This window comes from Lissotriton vulgaris, chromosome 12, assembly GCF_964263255.1.
Source record: "Lissotriton vulgaris chromosome 12, aLisVul1.2, whole genome shotgun sequence".
In the NCBI taxonomy this organism is placed as follows: Eukaryota; Metazoa; Chordata; class Amphibia; order Caudata; family Salamandridae; genus Lissotriton; species Lissotriton vulgaris.
In genome coordinates, this window is record NC_141700.1 from 63,964,136 (window position 1) to 63,988,514 (window position 24,379).

Below are 24,379 nucleotides of genomic sequence, written 5' to 3' on the forward strand. Positions count from 1 at the left end.
GGATTCGGTAATTTACCAAATCGGTAATTTAAGAATTCGATAATTTACGGATTTCTTAAATTACGGATTCGGTAAATTACCGAATCCTGAAATGTGGCCTCCTACATCTGAAAAGCCTAATACCGATCGGTAATGGCCGAAATTCGGTCATTTCGGCCGTTACCGACCGGTATTAGGCTTCCTACATCTGGCCCCTAGGTGTCTTCTCCTAGTCTAGTTGTGGGTTTCACTTTGAGGCTAAGGTTGAGATACAGAGTTCTACACAGTCGGGACACACCACTACAACTGATAAAAAAGCCAACGGAAACGATGAGAGTGAGTATAAACAATATATTCTGGGGCTTGTCAACATGGTGAGCTCAATGTGAACCTTTTCGTTTTGTTGCTGTGGATCCGATGGTAATACTTGGTTCTTTGCGAATCCTTTGCTGGTTACAGTTTTCTGGAGGTGATGAAAATAAAACTTTATTCAAATGGGTGTTAGCATCCTCCCCAGTTCAGTCAGCCATCCATCCTTAAATGTGAAGGCGACAATAGTGTGGATATATGAATTTAAAGGTAAGGAACAAAAGTTATTTTGGAGCATTGAGTCTGAAGATAATTCTGAGGTGGTAATCTTGAGAAACTCGGCATGTGATCCAGTTGATATTGTAGTATTAGTGTCAGTTCCTGAAGAACAATTACAAGGAAGTGAAAAACCCATAGCTGTGAAAGGTTTGTAAATTGAACCCGTCTGAGATGTTGACGGTCAGTATTGTGCTCTACCCTGTGGAAAGAGAAGTTTGGTATGAGCCCAAACATTCCACTCACACTAACATTCTAACCTGAACACTCACACTGGCTGAGCAGCTAGATGCAGAGGAGTAAATTAACATATTTACAACCTGAGGATACTAATGAAAGTTAGTATACTTGCTGAGGAAACTGTAGAGGAATTATTACAATCCTCTTCAGGAATGTGTAAGTAGAGGGGTCTAAAACCATTGTGTTGGTGACATTTGGGTTTGAGGGTTTTAAGCAGTGGCATAGCTGAGGGAGGGGGGGGGGCGGTGCACACCAGGTGTCACTTTTTTGGGGGAGACGGTGAGCACAAGGAAAGTTTTGATATTCTCCCTCGTCGGCATCGCTAATTGCCCCGCCCGTTGCAGTCAGTCACCCGCACCCCTCCTCCCCATGTGATGGTCTTTCGCCAGAACCTCCCTCCCCCCTCCGCTCTTACCGGCACTGGGTAGCAAACTAAGGGATCAACCCAGCTGTCAAAAGCCTCTAGCTATACCACTAGTTTTAAGGTCAGCTTCTTTGAGAAGGGATGAAAGAACAGATTGCAAAAGGGGAGAATCTGATTATTCCTTCTTAGAAGCAGTGGCTTATAAATCAGGTGATGAACGGTTCACTAAAGTTCGTTCACTTTTGAGGTGTGCAGTTGGCCTGATGTTGTTGGGCAAGGTGTAGTTATGATTCCTCCATAGGTAGGCTGTGGTGCACATGAGGCGGTGTGAGACTCTTCAAAGCAAGTTTGTTCGCCTGGGTAGGGAATACTTGGTAGATTGCCAGGCAAGAAGGCTTTAAATTTCTGTCCAAAGTTTTGGAGATTTAGCTGAAAAGGTAGATGAGGTTTAACAGCTCTTCACACAGTGCATATGATTTGTTAAAAGGAGTGAAGACTGTGGGAATCTTGTTCTCAAATGCAAGTTTGAACATGACACTGATTATGTTTTGTGGCTACGTTGGTTTTTGTGGTAAAGTGATCTTGTTCCCCTGATGATTGCTTTTCCCTTTTCTATGGCTGGTGATTCTTTGGGCTTGAGGTTTGTGGTTATCATAGATATTCTGCGGGATGACTCAGATTTTCAGGACTGAGGTTGTAGTAATATGGAAGAGTATATGAACCATTTCAAGCAGAGTGGTGGCTCACCATTCCATTCTTTGCATAGTACTTTGGGGAATAAATTCCGATTTATTAAACTTTTGTAACAAAACATGCTTAATGAATACAGAATTAATCATTATTGAATTATATTTGATCAATTCTTATGTGATTTTGGAAACACATCTGTCAAATTAATTGAAATTCTAATTATTATGGTTTAAGCAACTCTAATCTCCAAATGTCCATTGATAGTAGTAGTTAAAAAAATCTGTGAATAGTCACATTAATTAATGTACTAAGTTCTGCAAATGCAGTTCAAAAATGAAAATGAAATATAACAGGGCAAACTATTTAGTCCCTCCTTATGTCCAACTACTTTTGAATACGTATATTTCCTATTTCAAAGTTCTCCTTTGATTTGGTACCTTGTACGTTTCTCCACTTTTAAATTAAACCTTTTATATTTCTCCATCATTAAAGGATTTACTATTTCTTGTGCTCATTGTTTGAATATCATTATCAATTAATATTACCACACTTATGATGAGCATTTGTATTAAAAGAGATCAATCAGTTACATCACAATCATTACTCATATTACTTTGCTTTGCATTTTGATGGACATTTGTTGCCTTTTGAGTATCACCTTTCATGCATTGATGATTGTCTGTGACACATTCAAGGATAATCTTTCTAGTGCTCCATCTGTTGTTTCTGTAAATTAAACACTCATATGGTTTTAGCTGCAATTATTATGTTAGTTACAGCTTCTGTGGGTAATATAAGAAAGACATATTTAGTACCATCATGTATCCACATGTTGATTGGTTCCACTATGATTTTTTCGATCTGCGTCAGCGAAGCCCTACATTTTTCCACCACGTGTCTCAAAGAGACAAACTTGTGCTGACTATTTCTAGGCTCCTGGAAATAGATCTCCAGTATCTTTTAGACTTTACCTCGAATGATAACCTCCTAACTGGACCTAGTCCTCTGCTATGTTGTGTGTCTTTATTATTATTTTCAAATACCATTAACTAATTGTTTACTTCATAATGTCATCATGGATTCCAATATTAATGTGTCAGGCCTATTATAATATGTATTGCACCACTTCAATATCTTAATGACTTTTCACTGTATTAGTGTATATTTTAGAACTTTAAGTTATATAATGTTCATTACAATTAGGTACATTATTGATACCTTTATTAACTATTATAACACTCCAGTTTTAGGAACTATGCAAGTTTGTCTCCTTCAATTTCCACTGTCTGTATTAGTAGCTATAATTTATAATTCAATCATATTTCTTTGCATGACAGTAATTTTTGTTTTTGACTTTCTCTAGGCAGTTGAAGTATCTCTTCCAATACTTGCAAACAAATGTTGTTTAGAGTGTGTTGGTTTTTATCGAATGCAATGTTTCTAGTGGTTTCCCTTGCTTTTACGGCATCATTTTGATATGATTTATGATACAACCCTATTACTTTCACATTGCTCCTGGTGTGAACAACGTAATAAATTCCACTTGGACATTTTACAATGCAAATTGCGTAAGAACTCTGATATTTAAGCTAGAGTATGTTCTGCTTTTTTTTCGCATGCACGCTTTGATTAAGAATGGTTCTTGATGTTCTGCTTTAGTCAAACTATATTTACGATGCGGTTTGCTACTGTATCCAAAGATTGGAGATTCTGAAACTAGCCAATGCAACTTTATTCTTCTAATGAACATGTTTTAATAGTTTGAGTTAATGTGCTTTGTTTGGCTGGATTCCATAGAACATGTAGACATTGAACATATTGCATCTTTGTTACCAGCCACTTTTGTCTGTAGCAGTGTTTTTGTTCTTTCTTTTTTATTCTAGACGTTTTATTAGTGGCATCTCTCAATAAGGCTTTGTCACGAATCTACCAGTTGAGCAGTTTGTTCCCCTTTTGTACCCCCGTTTGCTATTGTATGACCACCAAGGCACGCTCCTCCCTAGGCAATTTGGATTGCTGAGTTTTGTTGGTGTAGCATCTCATTTTCTGGGTGGTGGTGGGTGAGGTTTTGGAGGGGATGCCTTAGGTTATAACAGGGATCTTTGGTCTCACCTTTTTGTTTTATTGGCCTCTTCAATCATCCTTATAAGGCTGTTACATTTCCCTTTCCTTTAGGGAAGGATCTCCGACACCACCTTCGTTCACCGTGACTCCTGCCTTCTCCGGTGGGTCTAATGCTTTCAAGCTGGCTCGTCAGAGTACTGTCCGCTGCTGTGTGGACCATCTCGGCTTCTCTTTAAAACGCAAAGAGGCGTAAGGTTGCAAACGCTTCAATTATTCATGTTTATACTCATATAGATTATGAAGAGTTCTATATTGGATGTGATGCATTCCATGATATGGGTGAGCATATTCCACTGATATCTCTTTGGTGTAAGTCAGTTTGTTTCTGCCTGCTAAGTGCACGTATGATTGCCATTGATACTTACCACCGTTGTGCTTTGCTTTGTTTTTTTTTTATGGGACACATTGCCTGTAAATGTTACCCTGTTGCGTGTTACATTACCTGGGGAACCTATATCGAGTGCCAACCTTGAGTGAGCCGAATCACGTCAGGAGAATTCCTTCCCATTTTTTCACTTTTCCCCCTTTACGGCTAACCACCCACATCTGTTCTCCAGTCAGCGTGGAGGGTTAGTCCTGAGGGGAGAGACCGGATTATCTCGGTGTACGCGGTACATGGAATTCAGGTGAGTGGGACCACGATAGGCTTCAAATAGCCTCTTTCTCTAGAGAAAGAGTTTTTCTTTCAGCAAATTTATTCTGGTCTCAAATAAGACTTGTTTTGACTCTTAGAAGAGGCAATAGTACCTCTTGTATAACACCTTGTTGTTGAAAGTAAGTACTTCTGTCTGGTGTCTTCCTTTTTTACTGTTTTTTACAGACGGTTGCACTGACGTCCAAAACATGTACAGAAGAGAGGTCTTGAGTAGCGGGAAATTGAATTCTAGGAAGTATGCTTTTTATGCATTTATGAATATTAATTAACACTGTCTCACATCAATGCACATTCTATGAATGTCATCTCTATTTAATCACCAAATCAGATCACCGTCGATTCCTGAAACCTTCAATATTTTAGGTTCACAAAGTCGCATCAGAGGCAGCCATGGCAGTTCCAAATGTTTGTATGCACGTCTAGTCTTCAAAACAAAAATAATAAAATGCATGCAGGAGTTACACTAAAACTGTTCCACACTGTTACTTCCTTCATTGTGTGGAATTGTGAAGGCTTTTTATGTCAAGTGTAAAAAAATGATTTACTTTGAATATTCAATCCTCATGTTTTCTAAAGAAATATCTAAGGGGCATATTGTTTGAGGCCTGTTTCACTAGAAATTATTAAAAATAATTTGACAGTGGTTGTATTGGTGACTCCCATGCTAGGACCTATTTGTCTAGTATGAGATTTATGAAATTCTTATATAACTAGGGTATTAGATATAAAAACAGATGTAATTGAATTCTTAATTAGTAAATATGTTTTAGTTTTTTTCTAAGACTTGTGACAATATACTATGTATATGTTTATCCAATATACTGTGCACATTTATATATAGCCTCCTTTGCATACTTTTGACTCTATATATTAAATCATGGGTTCACTTAATGGTTTCAAATACATCAAATAGCTGGAAATGTGCTCTTCAACATAGGACCAGTATTTGTCCAGCTTCAAAACTGGAGTCTATGCACCATTCAGAACAGACTTGTGTTTGTGTGCTTTGCAGAAGGAGACCTGTAGAACTACATTTTCTAAGATTTCAGTGTTTGATAAGTTGAGGCGGTCTAAAGCAGTGGTTAATTTGTGAAAAAATAAGTGCTGACCGCTCTCATCAGGAGCCCGCTTGCACCAGCCCATGGCTCCTATTGGCGCTGCCTATAACAAGATTAACTACTAGCCATGAAACTCTACAAGTGTATAAGTTAAGAGAGGTTGTGGCATAATGGCCAGAGCTGCCAACTTTGGAGCCGGGGAACCAGTTTCAAGTCTCCACGTAGGCTTAATATCCTGTGATTCTGGGCAAATCACTGTAAAATGAAGCTTATGGTCAGCACAACAGATCTTTCTACTCCTATGTTAATTTAATATCATATTGAGTATTTGGACACTTAACCAGATACTGTTACAAAAAAAACCTCCTCAAAGTCTTTAGGGTGTTAAGTGGAATACATTTTTTAAAGTGGTCAAAGAATAGAAATTATGACAACAATACGCTAATTTAGGTCACCACTTGAAGATTGTCTTTGTAGCAAAGTGAAGAAAATGAATCAGTTTACAGGATATTGGCATAATCAGATTTTTTGCTTACCCAACATGCTTTACTCAAACAGAAAGACATTGACACTCCGATGAGTTGTAGCATAGCTTGTTTATTTTTTATACATTTTTTTTCATGTTTTTTTCTTTTATTTTTTTTGCATAGGGAAAAAACCCATATTCACTTGCAGATAAATTGTATGTAGGTAGAGGAGTATTGTAATGTCAGAATACATGGTAATAATCAAATATGGTGAAAAACGCACCAGGGGGCACCAAATCCATAGCCACTTAGGACGGACCAAGTCCCCGGTAGAGGGGCTAGCTGTGAGGAAGCAAAAGGGGGGAGACCAGCCTGGCTACGCCTATAAAACACGTGCAGTGCAGTCACATGTCTCAAACATCCCCCAAAACCTCCCCACTTGAATAATGAATATTGCAATGTTTTAAAGGAAGACTTAGGGACTTTGGGGGGGGGGCACCGTTTTAGGGTGCAGGAAAAGAAGAAAATGTGGCGTGATTTCCGGCTGATATAGACAATAAGAAATTGCAATGTTTGGGGCATGATTTCCGGCGCCCTGGTGCGTTTATGGGTAATGTGTGCAGCAAGCAAGCAAGAAACGGAATAAGAGTATAATTATTGTAATATCTGTAAAATATAATGGGAAATAAAAAAAATGAAATCCTCAGGAAAACAAAATACAAATGTAAAATGTGTTCTCTCTGCTCCCACGTAATCTCGGAGAAATAGCATCCTTCTCCCGCCCGCTTTCCCCCCACCCACCCACCCACCCAGCCTCCTCCAAGTCTTCAGCAACACAGAGATTTGCAATTAAAATAAAAAATGCAAGCAGTGGTGGTCTCCAAAGGAAAAGGTGATACCTGGTTGGTAGATAATGGGTGATGGGGGCTCTCTGTCCATGCCATGTTGTCTGCTATAGCTTGTTGGGGAGATAGCCGACAGGGAAAGGGGGATCCTGGCGGTCTAGTGTTGAAGCAGGCCAAGAAAAAGGAGTAAGGGGCAACACTGAATACAGGGTTTGGCCCAGAAAGGGCAGACTGTTCTGTAGTGTACACCTGGGTCTTCACCCCTGCATTTCCTGAAGCCCCAACTCCCCTCCCACTGGGGAGGTTAGAGGATGGTCAGTTGTGGTGGCAGATCCAGGGTGTTTTGTGTCTGATGCGGGATTAACAGCCAAGATATGGAGTCGACTGGACCACCAGGTGCTATCTCAGCACCCATTGCCCTATCCGCGTCTCGGCTTATTTTCTATACGAGCTCTTAGAATGGATATTGCTGAAAGGGTTTTAAACAACTCCTGCTGGCCCTTTAAGTTGTAATAGTGTGACAGGTCTGGACAACAGCACACTTTCTTTAAACAACAGCCTTTTTTCCTTATAGACGTCTTTAAACCTAACCAAGACAAGTACGCCCGGGGTCACGGTCGTGCCTACACAGTGCAAAGGGTTATTCGGTTCTGAAAATGAACACCAGAAAGTGCCTCTAATTCTTGACTACGTTTGTCTTGGTTGTTCAGTTACGGAAAGACACGGATCTTGTAGTGGCGTAATGACCTAAAACATTGGTAAGACCGAATAAGTCATTTGGTCATCTTCCGAGAACCAGCGGTACATCTGGAACCTGATATATGAAGCAGTAATTGCTGCCGAAATAGGGAATCTTAGAAGCACTCCTCCGATACGCGATGATGGCGACCATTGGTAAGATTGTCAATGGCAAACATGATTAAAGGTGACCCACTGTGTTGTACACAGCAGCCCCTGTTAGTAGGGAAAGCTCTTTTTGGAGGATATGAGGGATTAATAGGGAAGGATTACTTAAGGTTGCCAACAGTACCGAAATCAGAGGGTGTCCGGCCGCCTGGTCACACATCTTCAGATTTTTTTGTAGTGCTATTTTCTATTAAAATACAATATTAATTCGATTCTGCCTAACTCATTGTGGCTAAAAAATACCCAAAGGTTTGTTTCAAACAATGTAGATCATTAGACACCCTTAGGGTGAAACATTTGCAGCCGGGATGCTGAAAGACAGCTCCCGAAACATTTCCTTAACCTGGAAGGATTCAGGGTTTGTTGCATGGTCTCCCTCAATGAAACTTGGGCCGGTAAGCCCAAACAAGGAAGAAGGGTCGGTAGGCACGCTCAGTGTATGGAGAAGAAAGACACCTCCTGGCTTCTCTTCACTGCTCTCGCACCTCATCTCGGACCCATCAGGTCACACTACTGAGCCTAATGAGCCGAGAGAGCCGTGTGATGCTACAAGGCGAATGCTAACTAAGGGTCTAATTTAGATCTCATCGGACGGGTTACTCCGTCACAACAGTGAAGGAGATCTCACCGGTTCTAGCATTCTGGACTACCATTGAAGTCCATGAAACGTAGTGTTAAACAGTATGAGCATCCCGTTATCTTCAATTTGGACCAATGTTAACCTCTAAACTAGCATTTATCTATGCAGCAGTACTCATCGAGAGCAACATTCAGTGTCGACCGAAGTTTATCTACGGTCCAACAGACACGCAAAGACGAAGGCGTGCCTATGAAACTAGTTTGATATACGTACTAAGGTTCATCTATGGATCAACATTCAATAGTTAAGCTAGGTTTATCTATGGAGCAATGTTCATCTATATAACTAGGTTAATTTGTCAGCCAGCATGTATCTGCTAACCGGGTTCAACCGACACACATCTATACCCCGATGTTAGTCATTAATCTGATACTTTCTAAGAGACTAGACTCATACGTGTGCCAAATTTTATTGATGTGTCAGACATTCTTTATGGACCAACATTATTTTACGCACACTGAACTGAGGAACGAACATTCTTTTAACGACCAATGTTCTGCGATTCACCAACATTCATCCACAGAATAATGTTCGCCTAGGGACTGATGTTCCTCAATAAACCAACATTTTTTCTGCAGATCAAGGGTCTTTGCTTGCCCAATATCATGTAAATATAAGGAACTTCATACTATGTACAGAATATTAATGGCCCTCTTGAAACAGACCACTGGTGGTTCGGAAAGCGATATCCGATGAAAAGAGCTGTCACCAGATTTTGAGGGCAGGATTGTGTACTCAACGCTAATACTGTCGGCAGCGTATTGCCAGCTCTCCGTCTTGACAACAGGGCAAGGGAAGAGGAGGTCCCCAGTGAGTGTGACAGTGGCAGGAAAAACAAAACCCCCATGCACAGGCAGTATGAATGCACTTAGTTACCAAAGCAAAGCCGGTGTGGCAAGCGAAAGCATGGAGTGTCTGAACCGATCAGACCCGTCTACAAACTGATAGACACGGTGGAAAACAGAAAAGCCAGCAGCAAGCGGTTAGAGGCACTCCTTGTCAAGGTTTATCTATATATATTTTTGGTATTCAATTATGAAGACGCCTGCTGGCTTTTTTTCTTTTCAGCACAATTGCAATGAATTAATAAAAAAACAACCTTTAGCTGGCGCATGCTACGTGTGGAACAGACTCAAATGGAAGCTGGTTGGTTTGATGAAAAGCGGTTAATAGGGAATGTAACTAGAAGGGGATACGGCCAATCAGCTTCCCTACTGACTTCCCCCTCTCACACATAATGTCTTATTTCTTATGTTATACTGGTGAGGTGGGCGGGGTGCAATGTCGGGAGTCAAGTCGGTTGGCCACCCAGATGTCTCAGTTGAGAGTGATCAGAACTCCATGGGGTAATCTTTTAAGATGGTGACAAGCCTTTAATTTAAAGTTGGTGTTGGAGTGGGGATCTATATGCCCCTAGACTGATGTAGCAGGCAAATAAAATTGAAAATAACAATTGCCATTCATATCGACCCAGATTATAGGGGTCAGCTCTTTAATCAATGCCGTGTTGGGTGATGTTGGAATGGCTGTACGTCTTAGCCATGCCAATGGATTGTCTAGCCTTAAGGAAGTTGGCATGCAAAAAAAACTGTTCCCCACTCCCCCCCCCCCCCCCCCAATACAGGTAATATTTCTTCTCATTGGGGAACAGTTCCCGGACTGTCCCGGAGTTTTCAGACATGAAGGCGTGACCCTCAGCAAAGCCCCCTTTCTCCAGTGGAGCACACTGCCATGAGATAGGCCCTTTATAGCACCAGGTACATATATACTATGTGTACATATATACACTTATATACATCTGTATGTATAAATACATCTATACATATGCTTGTACATTTCAAGAGAATGCCTAGACGTTGCCGCGTAGCTTGGAGACACTGTAGTGCATAAATTCTTCAGCAAGCACCACGCAGCCTTGCAGGCATGGTGGCGGGATCAGTTTTCAAGAGGCGTGACTCGAAGATAGGATGAAAATTCCGAAAGTGGGAGGGCACGGTTGACATTGTACTGCTTATATGTTGAGGAGGGGTCTTGAGTCAAGAGGAAGAGGATGTTTACCAGCTGAAAAGCCAATAGCCAGGAAGAGTTGCCCTGGCATCCATCTCAGGTGTGCATTTCTTCATGGCATCCCATGTCTTAACTGGCTAAACAAGGGGGCGTACCAAGGAACTGATTGTCAATGAACACATGTGGAGGGCGTGACTTTCTGTTGGGTTCTGACTCCTGCTTGCATTAAATTGACTGGATATCACCCATCCATTAACACTGCTGTGATGTTCGCACTCTTTGTCTCAAAAATAACTATATATGTGTGTGTGGGTGTATATATATATATATATATTAGAGAGAGAGAAAATATATATTATATATATATATATTAGAGAGAGAGAAAATATATATTATATATATATATATATATATATATATATATATATATAGATATATCTATATATTTTCTCTCTCTCTAATTGTTACAATGAAATTCAGAGGGACACAACATTTGGGGCAACTGTTCAAGAGGGGCAAAAGTGTAAAAGGCTACCAAACATAAGGTTCTATTTGGTTCGCTCTATCAATATATATAAATATATATATACACACACACACACACACACACACCACTAAACAGTAGTAATGCAATATCACATTCATTGGCTAGTTGGGTGATGGAAAAGACATTCTTCGTAAGTGCTGTAGACAAGATTGATTCATGCATCCCTTTCCCTCACTCAACCATTAGAAGAATGTGGTATCACACTGCCTACTGGTCCATACACTGTGTATGCCGCATTGTGTTAAACATTAACAAGCTACTGGTTGCATACATTACAACCTTCAGTTACATTTACATAATGTATTGGGGGAACGCTTTGTCTCGCCCATATGGCATAGAGATATGATCGAGAATTGATGCAAGCCAATAAATTAATTTGACATATATTGAATTGAGAGCTAACTCACACTAGAAAACATATTTTCTAGCTCTTGCCATGACCTTCCAAGTATCCCTTGAATGTAAGATTATTCTAAAATCGGAACACAAAACAAACCCCAGTGTATCATATTAAGAGAAATCCCCAAAGCAGGAAACAACATAACACAAACATTAGGAAGGTGGATTGAAAATGATGGGTGCCTTGAACGACACAGAATTTGCATATTTCCTTCTGGTTGGTGGAGGCAACAAGCACAGTCAAGGTATGACATACCAAACTTTTGCCAAAGACTCAACCTTCTATATTATGGTGGTTTAACCATATTACCGGCATCCCTACCATTTTGACGGTGCAGCATAGCAATGACATCATCACAGTGTGCTCCGAGGTACCGTGCTGGAGACGTTGTTACAAACTGCAAAGAAGAAGTTGGTTGTGGGACAGTGCAAATGTTTACAGGGCCTGAGGTGCTGGTCCCACCCTTCCAATGGTAGCCATTGATCAGACGCGATCAACATTAATGCCACGCATTCTCTTTCGACTGCTTCCTGAGGAGCCAAATCAAGGCGCCTTCATGGGAATAAAAAGTTATTTTGCGATCTTCAACATTTACCTTTAACATGCCTCATTGCTCGTCTCACTCTACAGATTAATGTATCCCCATAACGCGAGTTTCGTACAGGGTCCTTTCCAACAATTGAGTCCTTTCAATCCACTGGTATTGCAAGCTTCACTGACGAAGGATGCTGGTTTCCTCAAAGAGTGCTTAGTTCAAGGAATAGTACCAGAGCCCTCAGTACCGGAGGACTGGAAGCGAAGTGCTATTGTGCTGCAGTGCTCCAGAATACTGTATCTGAAGAAAATGGTGTCAGAAGTGGGATTATGGCCCATATCTTGAGACAGAGAGCAGCACGTGTCGGCTGGCCCATTTAGTGTATACAAAAAAATTGTTTCCGAAGACAGGGAGTTGGGGAGATGTGATTAAGATGTGACCCGGATAGTAATTCAGCAAGAAAACGCTAACAAAAGCAGGGACGTGAAAGTGATTCTTGGAGAGTATTGAGCGTAATGCAGAAACCAGTAAGGTTTGGTAAACACCACGGAAGCCGTTGCTGTCCACAGGTTCTGACTCTAAGCATGGTCATACATTCTGATGAGCAGATGGGACTTTACAATAGCATCTTGAGACCTTTACTCATACAGTAAACATAATTAGGCTGCTGCAAGAATATACTGTCACACACTGCTTGTCCATTGCAAATATAATCTAAGGGACTTTTAAAAGTTCAGAAGGCCTTTTGATCTGATACGGTCCTCTCACCAGAGGCCCCTGACTTGGGTGATGGCAGGCAGCTTCCACTTGGAATCCCACCACATAGGAGCAAGTGTCTAAGACAAACGGAACAGGGCGGATGGGAGATTCGGACATCATCAATGGCCTCGATACACCAGTTCAGACAGATCTACACCATAGTTTTATTTCTGTGCCTTTCCTTGTGGTAATGCAGGCCTGGAAATCTTTGTTTTCAAAAAGCACTGCCTTTCCAAGCATGAATCACTGGAAGGCTACCAGTGTATGGGCCAATCCGATTACTACCCACGCGTTTTGTTTGCAATGTCTACCATGAAGGGCTTGGGTACCAGCATCAGGTCCTGGTTTTCCTAAACATGTTTTAAATACTGGTGTTGCTGTAACAACGCATTCAGGTTTACGGGTGATCTGAGGAGCAAACAATCCTCTCAGGATGAGTGTCTCGCACATGCAGGGTACCAAAACGGGCGTTGGGGCCTTTCATTGAGCCACTGTGAGCTTTCTGCACCATCACATCATTCTCAACACATTATTTTAAATATTTTTAAACACATTTTCTAATTTTGTTATTTTTCTTAAAATCATCTAACTACCAGCATTGCATTGCTCTGGCAGAAAAAAAACCTGTACATTGCATAAAAAAGTTCTCATGGGGAATGGAGGAAAGGGGAGCCATAGGAACGCAGACCTTGGAATTCAAATGCCTTTTCATGCATATCCTTCTCACAGCCCTCCCCATCTTGCCTAGCATCATAGAAAAGTGGATCATTAACAAGAAAATTGAAGGAAAAAAACAAACAATCAGTTAGGAACAATGAATGCGTTTAACGCCTTCTCAGCATTCCTACAAAACTTCTCACACATTATATTAAAAAATAAAAAACGCTGACACCCAATTGCCTTCATTTCATGAGGGGCGCTCGAGCTTCCCTGTATGTCACATTACGTCGATGTAGGTAGGCGCGTGCCACCATTACGGAAGGAAAGGCTGTGGGGACCTAGAAAGAGGTACACGCTTGCTTTCCTTTAAGTGGTGGACATACAGTTAGGTGCCCTGAGGAGTGACTCCTCGCAGTAGAAGGAGGCCTTCCTCGCCTCGTCTAGGACAAGGATACAAGTGCTCGCATAGTCAATGGAGTGACACTCTAAGACGTCATTCTCTTTCGTTGGTTGCCTATACTTTTTAAGTATACAAAGATGCAAAAATTAGTTACAAAAAATATGAGTACAATCCATGAAAGCTTTGCACAACTGACAGGACAACCAGCTGCTTCTCTAGCAAGGGATGCACTAATTGGGTAATCTGTGCACCATTAGGGACATATGACCACACGTATGGAAACTGTACAATAATAGGTTCAGATTTGTATCATCAGATGGATCCCATAGGAACAAGATAGGGTTTAATCAGAAGCAGGATACACACCATAGCATCGCCTCGCCTATGTCGCTGCGGATGACAGGAGATATTGTGCCTCGCATCAATGGAGCTCCATTACACCCTTCTCTTTTCACCATCCTTCTGCTCATCCAGGTGAAGGAAGAGGGTAAAAGAAGTGAGTTGGAAACACAACCAAACTCCCTATACACTGATTCCGTACTATATGCTTTCTCAAAGGTTCTCTTTTCGTACCGGTCCTCTCACAACTTCCTTGCTCTTGACCGGGCTTTACTTTTCTGATGATTTTGTGGGTCAATGTTTAAATCAAGGGCTGATAGATTCACCCAAAAATCATTTGAGAACAATTTTCACTGAACCAGCTGGTCTGTCTGAGTAGCACTCTTTTTGCTGTCAAAGTATGAATTCTGTCAAATTCCAGTAGAAAATTGTAATTCTACCTTGTGAATACTTTCCGTGACAATGGAAAGTTGAATATCTTTTGATGCTGAGCGGTCTCTGAAAGTGGGAAATATGTCCACCCAAAAAAAGACCACAATTTTAGCCCATACTAATGGGCAAAGCATCGAGAATACCCTCTTTTTCCTTCTTTTGGGGTGTCTATCTCATGCAGCAAGTACAATTCCAATGGGAAAGTAGGTGGAGTTTGCTGGGATTGCCCAAGACTTACTGAGCTAAAACATTTGGTTTGTGCCAGGAGGCCAGTGAAGAGGCCTCAGCAAGCAGAAAAGATTAAGGAAAGAGAAAGCCTCAATATCTGGATTTAGGGTCAGATGTTTAAGGTGTGTTACTTCTTTGACAGAATGTTCACATATCACATATCTAGAAGGGTGGATTTGTGAAGCTGGCAGAATGTAAATTAATTACGTGGCTCATGGACCTCACGAGGTGTCCACGTGAACCTTACGTGGGAGGTGGCCTGAAATACTCACTTCTACTCATGCATTGCACAACCTAGAAATGGTGAAAACAATCTCATCTGTGCCATCCTCTAATGAAATGAAATAAATTTGCACTTGTAAAGCGCACTTATAACCCAACGGGGTTTCCTGCCGCTGTACGCATACCGCTGTGGAACCCTTCCTGGCTTTTCCCTGTGAAATGGCCACTCCTGGGCCACCCCCAAGGTGAAGCCAGGCATACCAGCGCTGTTGGGGCCGTTGTGGAGATTAAGCAAGCTATTGCCCAGAGTTGCAGAGTGGGACCCATGATTAGAATAGGCACCGAGGCGAGAATTATCAGGTCCAAAGAAATTGAGTAGAAGACCCGCTGAGGCGGGAATTGAACCCTGGTCCCGGGCCAGAACTCTGCATCAGGGTCTGCCGCTCTAACCATTGAGTCACACTTCTCCACAAGAAAAAGAGAAGGCGCTCACTGCTTGTGTGAACACGGTGGAAGCATTCTGATGTGCCTCACAATGATTTGTTTCTGATATGATCAGTCAGCGGAACGGACACAACTAGTTTTGCATATTAATCCGTATTATACCTGCAGCTCTCTGGAAGACAAACGCGAAACTAGATAGAAGAGCAATAAAAAAGGCAGGTCTTTTGGACTGCTGAGATCAGACCCCAGTGGCAAACAAAATTCTCTTTTGGATGGACCACTATCTAGGTTGAGATGGTTGAAAGATGAAAAGTGACCAACAGGCAACTGACGCAGGCAGTCACACGATGAAGTCGCCAAGCAAACTCCTTGATCGACTCTAATTTTGGGGACCATGAGACAGAACATACCCATCTTTCCATCAAGGAGGATCAATTCCCAATTGGAAATATATGGACATCTCAATCTAGAAGGTTTTATTGTCAAAGTTAATAAGGGGGTCATTATGAGAAGGCTTTTTAAAGACGCATAATCCTGTGCTTGATAGAGTTGAGTCGGAAACTCTAAAACAAGCGTAGCGAGGAAAGTATCCGCTGATGATTCTGAAATTACTTCTGCGTCGCCTGCACTTGTCCCCTCTGAATTCTGAGGATGGGATATTAAGGCATAAGTGCATGCAGGCATATCTCGTAATCCCTACCGGGAACTCACAAACCAAGTTTTTTTTTTAAATGGCCGCTAGCGTTGCTTGAGTAAATGCCTGATTTAAAATGTGGAGCTTTCGGAAGAATCAAGCGCGTCCTCAATGCATCACCACGGGCAGCTGGAGCCGCCTTGATGCCATGCTAAAATATGGCAGAAATAGCTCTGAAAAATTCAAATGAAGCAATTTCAGCAACTTTCACACTGTGTGGCTGTACAAATGGCAAAATGTCCTCTTTTTGCCAGAGTCAGAACATGCAGCTATATCTGTGCAGTGGTTAATATTTATCGTCAGAAGGCAAGGCACATGATGTGGTATCAAAATTCGTGCAAATTTGGAGTCTTTTTTCTAGTTTTCTTTTTGTTATTTTTTTTTTTTTAGATTTTTCTCTGTTTAATGATAAGGACTGGGGGTTAAAACCTGGAAAGGGGGTGGGACTTTCACTGTTTGCCATGCATGAGTCAGCTGATTTCTGGAGCTCAGGAAAACACCAGCTCTCTAATAAAGCACCATGCAATTCTGACCGTGTTTTGCCATGTCTGTTAGCACCCCGGGATGAGTACCACAATAGTTTTGATGCACCTACTTCTGCAGATTGTGGAGGAAGAGTAGGGTTAGGGTTTTCTAGGGGCACATCAGTTATCATTTCTTGGCCAAAGAGTCTGGAAAATCACTCTTGACTTGGCTTTGAGCCTTCTCTTACCGTGTCACGCATGACCAATTGCTGGGATGCAGGACATACGTTTGACACACACAAACACACAGTCGAGGACAGTCACGTAGAAACAGAGCCAGTGTAAAGGAAGAAACTGGCGACAAATAAGGGATGTTCATCTGCGACACTTACAGTGTTGCTCCACAGCAGCTTACTCTTTGAGATAGTCAATGCTGTGGGTGATTGCCTCATTCGACAGATGAACTCTGTAAGTGCTATTGGGACGCGAGTAGATGTTGCCCCATTCATGTGGCGTGGCCAAGCTATCATCAGTAAAAGCTGCAGGGAGCTATGTGGTCTTGTCCTATCGGTGTGCCACTCTGGCTAGAGTTGTAGGCACTCATGGCAATGCGAGGGTCATGATGAAAGAGTGCTACTGGTGCGAGATGTAAGAGTAAGTCGAAGTTTTAACCGCTTAACCGCGGAGCGAATTCCGCCACGGTGCGGAGGTTTGATTAAGTGGCCAGGGCCGCATTGGCCAAAGGACTTGTGCAGCACTACGGAGGTAGTGCTCGTGATGCCCATTGGCCGATGGGTGCAATGAAAGGGTTAAGTGCTGTTTAGTGTTCTAATTTTGGAGGGCGAAGAGGGTTCGAGAAGACTTTAAGAAAAGTGGAGAGAGGCGAGCTGGACTTTTTTCCAGCTGGGACACGAATATGTAAGAGAAAAGACCTCCGGCACTGAGATAAGGTTTTCCATAGTACAACCAATCCTGACCCTTCAATTGTCAGTGATAGGCTTCAACAGCAAACAGTGGTACAGTAAATTTAACACGACTACAGCTTTCACATGAGGCATAAGTCAACAGAGTACTAATTAATGAAACTCCCAGGTCACCCTACATGGGTTTGAGTTGAAATTGATTGGACGATAGAGGGAGGAAGAGGCGCGGAAGGAGACAAAGCTCGGCCATTTCAGGTGCTGGTCTTTTTTACTCCCTTATTTTAGTTAGCGCATCATATTCACACGTGTTGTGTTTTCTGTTCCTGGCACTCAACATCTGGGGAAGATTCTTCCATGAAGCCCTTTTCTCTATTAGTGGATATTGAGTCCCAAAGAGGCACGGATTTCTGTAGTCTGGTTTTGTGGGACAAGAGCAGAATATATCCTAATAAAACCCAATAACTGACCACAAGGAATCCTGAAATTGAATCCATTGCGTCTCCGTTTGATGACATCACAATTGACCTGGAAGAAGTTAAAGCGTGATCTAATCTTATTGACATTGACCATGACCCAGACTACTACTAGGGAAAGCAGTGCTTGCCCTAGCACTAGACCCCATCGTATTGGCCTTCCAATGCAGTATCGCAGTGCAATCGGCCAGTATCTCTGTATGACCCATGTGTTGCATCGTACAAGCACATGGATGCCTGGACGTCATCATCTTCCAGTGCTCTCAGAGAACACAGCTGTACTTTGAAGCAATCTGGATTCCATCCTTGTAAGCGTGGATTGCTATCCAAGTTTCCAACATGTGAATGCGGTTTGCGTCTGAAGGGGGTATGCTATCTTGAGATTTCTCTCATTTGGGAAAACACTTGACCAGGACTGATCGAGACTGCATTGGTCCTGCCTTTAAAATAAGTGAGGAGCAGGCCGGTTGTATGGCTATATATCCACCGCTGTAGAAGCGAAAAATGAAACCATAGTCTCAGACCACAAAGATATTCTGAAACACTTAGTAAAAAAGAGGCACTAGTTAAGAAGTTGATTTTCACTGAGTGTGTCTTCACTAAAAACCTTACTCCAATGTGTGTGACACCCTTTGAGTCTTAGCTTATTTACACCAGCCTTTCCATGTCCTCCAGTGTCCAGGTATAGCTTGGTTTGTGTCCACCAGTTGACACAAATACATAGCAAGTGCTAGGATTCTAGACAGCACTGCCGGTGAAAGTCCACCATCGTCTTCAGTGCTCACCTCTCAATTCCAGAATTCCCTGTCCAAGGACCTACGACAGCTCTAGCAATGAACTCTAGTGCACCTCTGCCTTTCCAGGGACGAAAAATTCTCAGATAGCTCTAGATCCACCTTGTTCTGTAGTTCTTCCAGGGCATACTCATCACAGTGTCTGTGCCATTTCAGTTCTGCACCTCTGTAAGCACAGGTTCCGGCACAGTAGGTGTGCTGAGCGTAGTCAAGCACAGCGGCTACTCCTTTTGCTGAAACCCACAGGAAGACTATATAATTCTGGGTCAGTCGGGGTAGGTATGGCCAGTTCAGAGTTCAGTTTGTGCATCAGGCGTCCGAGAACTACATTACCCTCAAGCCTTGAGAGGGTAGAAAAACTCCATAACTTCACACACCTGTCCCAAATGATCTGGAACTGTACCCCTGCATGATCAGGGACCACATTCATATGTCCCCAGTAGTCTGGAGTTAGGGCATCTACCATGACAGAAGCTTATCCTCACGCCATGAGGTCTGCCACAATTGCTCGTGTGCCTACACTGTGATTAGCCTATGCTTGTTTTCATTAACTTTGTGACTGACCTGGGTTTGCAGCCAGCAAAACAGCACTGATTGACTTAGCATCCCGCAAACATGAACACATTTTCTTTAAAAAACAAAACAAAACAAAAACATTAGTGCTCTCCCTTGTCCCCCCTCCCCCTTTACCCACAAAAGTGCATGTCCATCTCAAGAATGTGCAACACAACTCAAGGACACCCTTGCTCCTCACCAGGCACTCAAAGAGGGGGGAGAGCAGGCAGGCACATCTCTCCTACCCTTGAACAGCTATTTCTCCCTCCCTCGTCCAGACCAAGGCACGAACCCAAGGAGGCAAGTGTTGGCCGAAACGCACAGCCAAGCCGGTGCTCCTTGCGCTCGCACAGCTTATAGACCACAACATTCCAGATCCAGGTCTTCAATTTTAAGGCATGGAATATAGAGATTTAGAGAACTGATATAAAAGGGATCTTGCTTTCCAGACTCAGATGTTGTGTCAACCAGAAATATGGGGGGCAGGATCTTCGAAACTCTCTATCGCGTTGAATTTTCAACACTTCTCGGTTATTTCCAGTTTGTTGTAGCTGTTCACAATGTACGCAAATGTGTAGAGAAACACATATACTTCGAGCATTGTCTTGCTATATTTTTTCGCAACACCCTCCCCTTTCTTACCAGTCGTATGGGTGTTGGCTAATAGATACCAGAACTCAACAAAAAATTAAAATATTATCCTTATGGGAAAAGTTACATCCTCTGCAGTGTGTAAAGGTGGGGTTCTGCATCCAATCGGATCCAATCACAGAAGGCTCCGCCCAAGTGAAGAGGAGCCCTGGGCGAAGGCATGTATTTTCTGCCTCCAACACCCATTATTGTTAACAGGTGTCAACAGCTTGCCAGATGACAAGACTGTTTCCACCGTCACGTGATTTGATACATATGACACACAGCGGAGATCCGCCCACCATCCCACCACAATGCTGCCAGTTTTCGTTAATGAGCGGCAATGCCAATCCCATGTCCCACCCTACAACGCCAAGTGGCAGCTTCGAGAGGCGACTTCAAGGGCAAGACGAATAGATATTTTTTTCTTCAAAATCCAACAAGATATTAAATGGTTATTTTTTTTTCAATTCTGCAAATTACAGATATAAATGAGATGAATTTTCATATAAAAACTGTTACTGGGCCTCTGTTGTTCATTAGAAAGGATTTTCTCATTCCAAAAAAACCTTTCCATAAAGAGAAGGCTGAAATTGGGATTGCTGTGTGCAGAAAAGAGAGCACGCCAAAACATTTTTCATAGCCAGTGCCCGCTAGAAAGCTATTTGCAGAAGTAGAAAGTGCCAATTTCACCCAGCTGGCCATTTTAGTGGCAATTTAAAAGAGTGATGTGCCAATTGTCAACATGACCCTAGAAGACCAAAGCTTACCCTCTAATTTCCTGAAGAAAAAATAGAATTGCACCTCAACGACTGGTGGTGGTGGCAAGTTGACTTGTTCTTCAACAAATTTGGGGGGGGGGGGGGCATGTGGCAGTATTGCCTCTAAGGCATCAAATAATTTTAGTAAGAATTTGAAATGTTACCTATAGATATTGGTTGAGTCTAATAATACTCAATGTTAAGTTGTTCAAATTGTTTGCTTGCACTGCAGGCGAGGTTTAACTCATCATATGCAGCAGTGACTCAATTTTCTGCAGATGCAGCACTTTGTTTTGGGCCAGATGTTTCTCCTCTCCATGAGGACAGCCCTTGACCCAAAGCAAGCCCCTGTCCTCTAAGGACAGTTTAACTTCTGCAGTTGTTTACCATCAGCCCAATTTAAACCTTCCCGTATGTTTTTTTGTCTTGTTGGATGAAGAATGGATACCTATATCGCGGCGACTGGAGCAACACACTTTGCCCTTGTTTGCCCTCGTGACTCAGACCCAGAACCTTCACCTTTACACATCTTCCCAGCCCTTGAATCATCTTTCACTGTACAGACCAAGGGGTTTCCATGGCACAGTAGACACTTGAAGTTATGCCCTCCCGGATAAATTGTTTCATTGATCTTATCCTGGACACAGGTACAATTTCCAATGGGGCGATCATGAAGTAAAAGGAGTTTTCTAACCTCTCCCAAATCCCTGCATGGTAATAGCCACCATTGAAGAATATGCACCCCCAAAACCCTACTTTCCCTTGCACACAACATAGTAAGTTTTAGATCCCCTCAAGAACGTGAAGTGCACCCCTCGTCTTTTGCATCCGCTGTAGGAGCTACAAGCGCGTCGAGGAGGTTAAAGTGCACTCCGCAGACACAACGAACCAGAAACCAAGCCTATAACTCCAAGCGGATCCTCACTGGACCGTCCTAATAGCAAGAAGCCGAATGCGACAAAGAGAATTCGATTTGCAGTCCATCAGGAGACAAAGATGCTGGGGAGATTGGGAGGTTGGCAGACCTGTTCACCCTATGAAATAATCAGGGATCCAGGAATGGAGGATGGGTGAAGCGGCCCATGGGTCTCAGGGAGCCTCGGCCAGTACGGAAAGCCTGATGGGACCGCCAAGATGCACCAAAGCCGGAGTGGAGCCGTCAATACCTTGAAGGAGATTGGGCGCAGAGCAGAGGGCGATCACCCCTGGCGAATCATGCAGAGCTGCAAATGATTTTGCTTTCAAATGTCTATTGTAGAAAAAAAAACGATTCCTGTCGATTCCACCAAGGATTCTCCTCCGTTACTCCTCTCATCTCCCCCTCCACGTCTTCCTCGCAGGTTGGTTGCATTGTGGTTTTGCGTTTGTCCCATAGCGGTGCCCTTTCAGTTCATCGCTTGTAGCCGCCATCCTGCCTTCGGCTGGTGCTTGCTGCCTGCTCGTCGTCATGTTATTCGGTGTTCAGTTTAGCTTTTCTCTCTCTCAGGCTGCCCAGAAGACAGGAGCAGGGTAATTCTCCGAGCTAACCCAGGTACCAGGGCTGTAGGAAATAGAGACACAAGGGACATGGTGGTGTTAGAAGCAAGAATTAAAGGAAGAGAAGAAATCTATTTCAGAAGTCCCTTAAGGACCAGCAACTGTTCCCACTAACCCAATCCTCACCCCTTCACCCGCCAGCCATGTTTAATGCTCCTGTTTTGCCTTTTTTACTGATTTTTAAAGATATAGACAGAAAAACATTTATTTTTTGGTCTGTATTTATTTTTGAGTGATTCTACAAGCTGTCAATCGCAACTGCCAGGCCAATAGCTGTGTTGATTGAAAGGTACTTGGGTTAAAAAAAGAAAGGAATTTTAGTAACGAGGCTTATACAGAAGTAGATATGCACAACCTTGATGCGAAAATGTGCATGTTTTCTTATAAGTGTATATTTTATCATCTGAGTGTGTTTATATCACTGAGACCAGTCAGGCGTTCAGGCATGAGGGTGAATTTATCGGTTAAATAAATGTAGAAGTATACTTGTTTCAGATTCATTTTTTAACAAAACCCAAAATAAATATGGATAAATACAGATATAATAAGCAAAGAATAAATATGGATAAATGCGGACAGAAATGTCAAAAAACATAAATACCTTAAAACCGGGAGCCCTAATCATGATCAAGAATGAATCCTCAATTAAGCATTTTATTTCTCCAACTCCCTCACATATCCGCTAATAGGCTATGCCTTGTGTAGAGTTTTGCGGACAGGGTACTCGGTTGCAAATGCAATGGAATAACCCACTTGCCAAATACGTTGTCCACCCTCTCCATCATGTGTTGGGTGGAGCGTTGGTTTTATGTGTATGAGCCTATTTAGCGCAAATGGTTTTATGTCCTTTTTTTCTGTCATGAACGGAAAAAAACAGTAATGACCCATATATTGTGGGAGAAAACTTCCAGGGTGTGGGTTCTAATATTTTTTTTTGGCAAAACAAACTCCCATTTTAGAAGTTCATTTATGAAAAAAATAAAAGTTTGGAGTGCTGCCACCTTAAAAACAGTAGCCGTGCAGCAAACTTTGAATGCCTTCACAGGACTCACTGTGTCGGCTCCTGTGAAGGCACAGGCATCACCGCAGGGGTGGCGGTGATCTCTTAATTAGACGGTGAGCCGCCCACCAGAATCGGTGGCCCTTACTCTATCCATCCAAATGCACATATGGGCCTCTCTGTCTTAGTCCATCTTTTATCTTGACATTTATCTGTTTGTCTACGTTTATCTCTCCGCCCATATCTATTCCTCTGGCTCTTTCTGTATCTATTTCCCCTCCAGTTTATTTTTCTAGGAAACTATCCATTTACCAATTTCATGTTCATTCTCTGTCTACCGGTCTGTCTACCCACCTGTCTGTTCCTTCACCTGTCATCTGTACACCTATTCATCCACCTTTCAGTCTTAAGGTCTATTCACCAGCCTTTTTCTCCATCATCCCTGCCAACAAATGTAATGTCCAGTCTCTGGTACGTTTGTAATCTGCCTAAAAGTCCCTATTTCTTTTTGTTTTCTTCCCGTTCCAGCCCATAACTGCGAGCTCTACCCCAAAATGGCTGCCCTTCCAAACTCCCTCTCCGGGACCAAAATCCTTAAGACCACACAGGTTGAAGAAGGTGAGCCCCAGTGCCGCTTCCCTAAGATTACTTGCAGAACCACAGTGTATAAATGGTCCTCTGTAGTATATGGAAATCTAACTGCACTATTGTTTTTATGATGGTCACCTTGCAGGTGAACCTGGACTATATTCCAAATAGTACACACTTGTTTGCCCTGAATCAGGTAGGACATTAACTGTTTAAGGCAAAGAGTGAAAACATCAAATCAAATGTATAAAGCACACGGCTACTCTACAGAGTGTCCCGGCACTAAAATCTTGTCGGCCATTGACCCAACAACTACATTAGAAGGGCACTATCAAACAGCCAAGTTAGGTTCTGCTCGAAGGAACATTCATCCTTAGTAGCACGCAGGTAAAGAGGAAAACCCTTCAAGCCGGAGGCGGCTGGTGCAGAGAAAGA

General features: G+C 42.5%; 1 protein-coding gene across 6 annotated transcripts in view; it reads right to left on the minus strand.

The window, feature by feature from the left end:
- Positions 1 to 18,457: 18,457 nt before the first annotated feature.
- NFIC (nuclear factor I C) overlaps positions 18,458 to 24,379 on the minus strand; it is a 407,618-nt gene continuing 401,696 nt past the window's right edge. For all 6 annotated transcript variants that reach the window (XM_086947141.1, XM_086947137.1, XM_086947138.1 and 3 more), the window contains one exon: positions 18,458 to 22,360. In XM_086947141.1, coding sequence (XP_086803267.1) covers positions 22,303 to 22,360 — 58 coding nt within the window. In that variant the 3' untranslated portion in view covers positions 18,458 to 22,302. The remainder of the gene's footprint in view (positions 22,361 to 24,379) is intronic.